Here is a 7,589-nt window from a genome sequence, read left to right as displayed (position 1 = left end):
GAAGAATTCCCCCATGAATTCCTTCTGAATTCATTCCTAAAAGTACTTGCAAGAGTACCTGCAGGTGTTCTTATTTTCAGAAATTTCTTAAGGAACTTCTGAAGGAGTTCTTTCTGATTTTTTTAGGAGTTTCTTCAGATGTTCTTTAACGAGACTTTCTGGATTTTGCTCTTCAGAATTTGCTGTGGGACATTGTTCAGCAATTATTTAAGTAAAAAAAGAAAATCGTGAAAGGTACTGTTCCTTTGAATTCCACTAAGAATTTGCATCCTTTGACAGATACGTATTTCGACCTCAACTGTAAGGTTGTCTACAGTGTCTTGTACTTGACTCGACTCGAAGCAATCGTTGCAAAAGCTCTTCCACGAATTGCTCCAAAAGTACTAGGCTTGTCGTTAGAAATCCCTCCCGTTTTTTTTTTGCATTTAAGGCTCCAGAATTTCCAGGAGTTCCTCCGGCAATTGCCGCAGGACTTTCATCATAAATTTCTTTTGAAATTTGAAGTGGCTCTTGGTTATTATTCAGGAATTTCTCGATTAGTTTGCCAAATAATTCCTAAAGGAGTTCATCTAGGAATTCCTTTTTGGGTTTTGAGAACAGAGATATTGTTCTGTCAACTTCCTCAAGAATTTCTTTAGCAATTTGTTTTGGATTTGTGGGGATTGTTTCAGAGGATACCTTCGAGAAATTCATTCAAGGAATCCTCCTCTTTCAGGAATTAATTTCGGAGTTCCTCCAGGAATTCCTCAAGTAGTTCCTTCAAAAATTGCCCATAGAATTCTTTTAGAAAATCCAGGAAAATCCTTTAGGAGTTATTTATCTTAAAATAACATCGTTTCTCAATTGAATTTCTGGATAAGAAATTTACAAAAATACCTGGGTTGAATTAAATAAATTTTCGAAGGACTTTATTGAGGAATTCCTGGGAAAAACTTGAGGATTTTTTTTGTAGAAAACTGTGAAGCAATTGCTACAATAATTTTTAAAGAAGTGCTTTCTGGAACTCTTGGAACAAGTTCTGCAGAGAATCGTAAAGGTATTTTCGAAAGAAATCCTGAAGAAGTTGTGGATGGCTTTTTATAATTAGTAGAATATAAAGTCGATTTTTTTTTGAAATTTTTTCGTGCAGGTGTCGAGCAGTGTTTTAGCTGAAAATCGAGTTTTACCGTTTTTTTTTCAATGAATCAATTACAATTCAATATGTTCCGATCATTTAAGCACAATTATTGTTCCTATTTCTAGAAGTCAAGATATTGGCGTGTGTATAGGACGACTTTCGAGAATTTTGGCAAAAAATATTTTCAATGTATAAACAAGTTGCGAATTATAATAAAAAAAAAATTCAGCCTAATGGATTTTAAATCGTCATGGAATGGAAACTCGAAAAACTTTCCGCACTACTGTATGTTAATTCTACGCTTTTCCTTACCCATGGCATGATTCCACACTAACATTATCATTAGCTTACCAAGTACAAGAATGCTGTAAACTAAAGACTGGACTCGAAAAAAAAATGAGACACTCAAAATAATGTTTAACTTTTGTTTGCGTTCACAAAAATAGCTGTGTTTAAACAAAAAAACGGGGTTTTCAAATTTTGGGCACTTTTTGAACATTTTAAAACCAGTGTGCATTATTTTGACTGTAGTATTGGCAACATTGTCCCGATTTTTTTTTGAAACTTTGACAGTGTAAAATCGTTGTGTTAATCTGTTCTCAGTGAAAATTTCAGCCATTTTGATTGAACATTTGAAAAGTAAGAGCAGTTTGAATGTCACTATATCAAAAACCACATCTGCTTAGTGTGACATAGTGCTACATATATGGCCATAACTTTTTGAAGGTCAAATCAAATTGAATGAAATTTTGACACAATACATCTACATACATACTTTGATCGTAGTTAGCTGCGCGAACGGGCGGATGTGTTTTTGTGTCGCTGTCACGTTTTTCCTCGTCTCTGCGTGAAATTTAATTCGACCGATAAAAAAGTTGTTTAGAAGGAATTTACCACAGTTTCCGCGAGTGATAACGAAGATCGGTGATGTATTTTTTGCTGTGATAATGTGCGACAACTTAATAGGACGTCGCGGTTTTATTGTTTCCGTGAGAGATTTAGTCCGGACGATAGAATAGTGAAATGTCTAACTGTGCCATGTCACCGATCCAAATTGTAGTTCACGATTGCCATTTGATGTAGTGGTCTTAGTGCTGGAAGAGCCGGAAGACTGGCCGGGATATTTTTAAGAAGAATCCTGCCAACAACTGACTTGGTTCAGACGGTCGAATCGGTCATAGGCTGGTGGTGCTAGGCTTTACGGCAAATATAGGAAAGTGATTTTTTTTTTCGGAATTCGGTATGCTTTTCATTGTGAAATTCATCCAAATAAGTGAAACTATGGTCTAAAATTATTGTTCTAAAGGCGTCTGAGAAGAAAAAAGAAAAAAAAACAGGACAAAATTAAACGAAGATTTGCAAGTGTCCGAAAAAAGCTCTGGTGAAAATATTGTTTTTTGAGTATTAAGATTTTGTACTGCAAGACTGAGCGGTCAAGCCGCAAAGTGGACACAGCCATGAAGAAGGAAAAAAACCGGTGAGAATGTTCCATGTTGTTAAGGCTTTTCGGGAAGGCAACCAAATATGGGTTCCCTCAAAATCATTGACCAAATTATACAAACACATACATACGCAAATGAAATTTCAACAGATCTTATAAAAACCCTAATTAATCCACCTAGCGGTGATGGCGCCTTTCTCGTGCCTTCGAAACCCCATTTCAATAAAACTCAAGCGAACTGTTTATGTATATCGCACTTTCATACAATTAACAGAAATCCTCGCAGAAATCCATTTCATCATACCAGAAATCATATCGTTTATCTGGCTTTCGATGTTCGAGCCTCAAACTCTTAAGAAAAAGACGCTATCTTGAATTTGAAGCCGTCATTTAAGATTAAAGATTGTCATCTTGGATGTTCTGGTCGCCATTTTTGGAATCCGGACATCATCCCCATACCAAATATACCAATAATGCATTGTTTCAGACCCTAAAACTCAATTAAACAGCCGCGATATTGAATTCGGAGCCGTCATCTTAAATTTTAGATCGGCATTTTGGATATCCTGATCGCCATTTTGGACTCTGGAAGTCTTCTTCATACCAAATATAATATAATAACCAGTCATCAGGTTATCAGGAAAGCCATTTTTTGTTGTATCGCATGCATGAGTTTGGTACTCTTTAATATTTGGCCACACCCGTCGAGACCCCCGGAACCGGTTCCGGACAACTACCGGTTCAGATATGGTCTGATACTGCTTTCCTGCTTACCGTTCATCAGGTTATCGGAAATGCCGTTGTTTGATGTGTCGCATGCATGGGTTTGGTACTCTTTTATATTTGGCCACTTCCGGTGGGACATCCGGAACCGGTTCCGGAACACTACCGGTTCAGATATGTCTGATTCTGTTTTCCTGCTTACCGTTCGTAAGATTGTCGAAAATGCCTCTGTTTGATGTGTCGCACGCATCGGTTTGGTACTCGTTTTTATTTGGCTACATCCGGCGGAACATCCAGAACCGGTTCCGGAACACTACCGGTTCAGATATGGTCTGATATTGTTTTCCTGCTTACCGTTCATCAGGTTATCGGAAATGCCGTGGTTTGATGTGTCGCATGCTTGGGTTTGGTACTCTTTTATATTTGGCCACTTCCGGCGGGACATCCAGAACCGGTTCCGGAACACTACCGGTTCAGATGTACACCAAAACCTCCATTTAGGTAATGGGTCGGGACTGCCTAAATAGAATTTTTACCTAAATAGATTCATTACCTAAATGGATTCAGTTCATTACCTAAATGGAGTACAAGGTTGCAAAGAAGTTTAACTATGGAGAGTAACTCGAATAGGAGATTTAAAGATGGTCATGCGGAGTTTCAGAGAACTTTCAAGGGAGTTTCTGTAAGGGAGGGGCTTCAGGGGCGTTTTCGGGGGTTTTGAAGGGTCTCAGGTGAGAATTGTCATGCAAATGACTATCTGGGCGCGGAACACAAAAAAACCCTGAAAAATTCCGCCAGACTGAAAAATTGTTGAATGTCGGGTCAATGTCGGGTAAATTTTTATCGTATGTTGGGCCACTGTTGGACCAACATCGAACAACTGTTGGGTCTATGTTGGGTTTAGAGGCCAAAATAAAAACAGGTGAATGATAGGTTAATGTCGGGTATGACGTCATCAATCATAAGTACTCCAACTGTTCTGAACACAACCAAATTCTATTTAGGTAACGTTACCTAAATGGAGGGACCTAAATAGATTTTACCTAAATGGATCCTACCTAAATGGAGGTTTGAGTGTAGTGTGATACTGTTTTTCTGCTAACTGTTCATCGGATTATCGAAAAAGCCGCTGTTTGATGTGTCGCATGCATGAGTTATGTTCAATTTGATATTTGGCCACTTCCGGTGGGACACCCAGAACCGGTTCAAGAACACTACCGGTTCAGATATGGTCTGAGACTATTTTCCTGCTTACCGTTCATCAGATAATCGTAAATGCCGTGGTTTGATGGGTCGCATGCATGGGTTTGGTGCATTTTCATGTCTGGCCCCTTCCAGGGGTACCGGTTCCGGAGCACCCAAATGGCCATAACTCCGGAACGGCTGGATCGATCCGAACCATTTTCAATAGGAAACAATGGGACCAGATGCCACGTCGAATGAGCCATCAATCGTTAAAATCGGTTGATATTTACTATCTAAAAGTGAGGTGACCTTTTTTTGTACACATACACACACACATACATACACACACACACACATACACACACACAGACATCATCTCAACTCGTCGAGCTGAGTCGATTGGTATATGAAACTTGCCCCTCTGGGGGCTCTATCGAAATTTTATTTTTGGAGTGAACATATAGCCTTTCGGTACACCTTGGTGTACGAGAAAGGCAAAAAATAACTTAAAACCTGGTATTTTGTAAAGATGTTCTATCCCATCAAGTAGGAGACTCATAAGAACATATTGCCATCACTCATTTATTATTCAGCACAACATTTCCATCGATTTTGCATTCCGAAAGTTTGGTGATTGCAAACTGCTTCTTCTTTTTGATCTTAGCACACTGCAACTCGAAAAATTTCACCACTTATTTTGATTGACGGTTTAACATACAAAAAATCCGTTTTCACATCCATACACTATTTCATTACTTATTTCACTTTTTAATTTCAATTTTTCTTCATTATTTCAATCAATTCAATGAGTATTTTGGATAATTACCATATTTTTATTACCGGCACCGAACTCAAAATCGAATTAGTTTATATTTCTGTCACACACTCAGCTTGGCAAAGTATATGTACATCCTGGTACGTCCGATGTGAAAACAATCATTGATCATTGATACCAGCGATGCCAAAATCTTTACGATCAATGTTGAACGTGATAATGAACGTACTTGAAGAAAAAATGTATCTAAATTAGTTTTAAGCTACTAGATATACGTAATTTAATACAAACTTGCTAATTTTTCAACACATTTGTTTTCTGATCATTCATTATTTGATAAAAATTTACTTTGTTTCAAATTACATAAAAACACCCCAGCACACTGGCAACCCGGTCACTGGTAGTGTCTCGCCTCAAAGTGTAAACAAAAACAAATAACAAGTTGTTTTTCAACATGCCGCGACTCACGAAAAAGCGGAAGGCGGCGATTTCCGCCTGGATTTTTAGGAAGAAGCAAATAAACAGTGATTCTGATCAAGTGCGTTCCGGTCCATCATCGGAGCCCCAAGACACCAACACAGGATTGTGGGATATCGGTCACCCCGAAGCGAAAATTGAAGGTAAGTGTTACATCCAATACCTTTGTGCATTCTCTCGTCAGAATATTTTTTAGATGACTCGTCTGAATGTAGTGCATCGGAAAGCTTGGATGGTCTATTTTTCCCACCGGGATCACTCGACGAAGAGATACCAAGCGAGCCTTCTGATAGTGTGGCCTTCGGCGATAGTGTTGCGGAAGCCCGGTTGGTAGCGATTGAGGACTTCTCACCACCCCCAATCCCATTACTGGAAGAATGTGATCTGATCTGGTCAGATTTTCCCGAAAACATGGACCGACCCCCAGCTTATGCAGGCAACATCATCAATTCAACGCCACCTTCGCCGATACTTTCTCATAACAGTGATCCCGTGCCAGTAGTCGTATGTCCGTTCGATTTTGGACCTCTTTGGCGGATTTCCCCCGAAAGGAAAACAGAAAATATTGGTTCTCCGGCATCGGTAGATACTTCCAGTGCTGCATCGATGGCCAACCTCTGTTTTGTTCCGATGTCAGGCGAGGAAGATCGAAATTGCAATCGACAAACACTGTCGCCATCAGCACCACCAACAGTGGAATGTTTGCAAAGTAACCCGATCGAAGAAATACGTGTGATTTCTACTGAAACCTCCCACCAGTCTAAAGGTAAGGATGTAATAGGCTTTTTCACGCTTATGCTACATTATTACCATTTTTATTTCAAGACGACCAATCTGAAGATACCGCCGTGTCTCACTTCGCCCATCACCGTTTGACACGATCAAAAACAGTCATCATCGATATTCCCGGAAGGCCTCACGGATTATCCGCTACGTTGGATTGCTACTGTAAGGCGTGCATCAAGAATGCTGCAGTAGAACCAAACCCGGAAGTATTAGAAGAAAGGACAGCAAAAAGTGCTCAGCCTAGGGACGATTCAACTGCGGCAAAGATGACTGAAATCTATGCAAGTTTCGAGCTACCTAAGACTTCCAGAGTTGGAAAGGTGGGAAGGCCACATAAATCCCGTCAATTATCAAGGTACTGTAAGAAATGGGGCAAAATAGGTTTACTGGGTATCGACAATAGACACTGTAGGTCCATAGACTCGCGGAGGTGCAAAAAATCGAAAACCAACGAACTGTCTATACGGTCTAGTCTATACGGTTAGTATATTGCATTTTCTTATCATCACTCAAATTATCGGGAGTGCATAGTCGGAGAGTGATGGATTATTCATACTTTTTTGTTCCATTTTCTCTCCTTGAAGGATATTATATTTATATTAAGAAACATTAAATTTACATTTAAAAAGAAACATAAGCACTGCAAGGTGAATACATCAATTACAAAACATAGGTTATGTTCCAGTTAAAATCTGACAATCAACAGTAAACAAAGTAAAACATATCACGCACACATTTTATGATCAATGATTGTTATTGCACCAATACATCTACGAGCCGGAAAAATTGATTTATTCCCCGATTCACCTTAAAACACGTTTCCCTTTGTCTATCCTTTACACTCATTTATTTTTCCATTTCTGATTGATTCTGCTCTATCGTTCACTGTATTTTTGCTGTAAAAATGAATTTGAAAACAACCACTCATTCCGACGAAAAGTTGCGATTTTTCTTTCTAAAAACTCTCCCCATAACTGTGTTTCGTCACCACACGAATCGTATCGTGTCACAAGTAGCTGCCTACTCCGTAGCTATGCTGGCTAGCAAAAATTTGTTTCTTTAAAAGTATTTTGAATGGGTTTTAA

At 39.0% G+C, this 7,589-nt stretch overlaps 1 protein-coding gene across 1 annotated transcript; it reads left to right on the top strand.

Annotated features, from left to right (window-relative positions):
* The first annotated feature begins 4,968 nt into the window (after positions 1 to 4,968).
* LOC134288950 (uncharacterized) lies at positions 4,969 to 7,311 on the top strand. Its single transcript, XM_062854882.1, has 3 exons — positions 4,969 to 5,861; positions 5,915 to 6,484; positions 6,544 to 7,311. The coding sequence occupies exons 1-3, from the start codon at positions 5,696 to 5,698 to the stop codon at positions 6,987 to 6,989; spliced, it is 1,182 nt and encodes a 393-aa protein (XP_062710866.1). The 5' UTR covers positions 4,969 to 5,695; the 3' UTR covers positions 6,990 to 7,311.
* Positions 7,312 to 7,589: the final 278 nt, after the last annotated feature.

This window comes from Aedes albopictus, chromosome 2, assembly GCF_035046485.1.
Source record: "Aedes albopictus strain Foshan chromosome 2, AalbF5, whole genome shotgun sequence".
NCBI classification, from domain to species: domain Eukaryota; kingdom Metazoa; phylum Arthropoda; class Insecta; order Diptera; family Culicidae; genus Aedes; species Aedes albopictus.
Note: the sequence above shows the minus strand (reverse complement) of the source record. Positions and strands in the feature narration are given on the sequence as shown.

Excerpts from the sequence above, each read along its gene's own strand:
- LOC134288950 (XM_062854882.1), top strand. The coding sequence starts at position 5,696 with ATGCCGCGACTCACGAAAAAGCGGAAGGCGGCGATTTCCGCCTGGATT. Across the intron at positions 5,862-5,914 it reads CCCCGAAGCGAAAATTGAAG|ATGACTCGTCTGAATGTAGT; the intron begins GTAAGTGTTACA and ends AATATTTTTTAG. Across the intron at positions 6,485-6,543 it reads AACCTCCCACCAGTCTAAAG|ACGACCAATCTGAAGATACC; the intron begins GTAAGGATGTAA and ends TTTTATTTCAAG.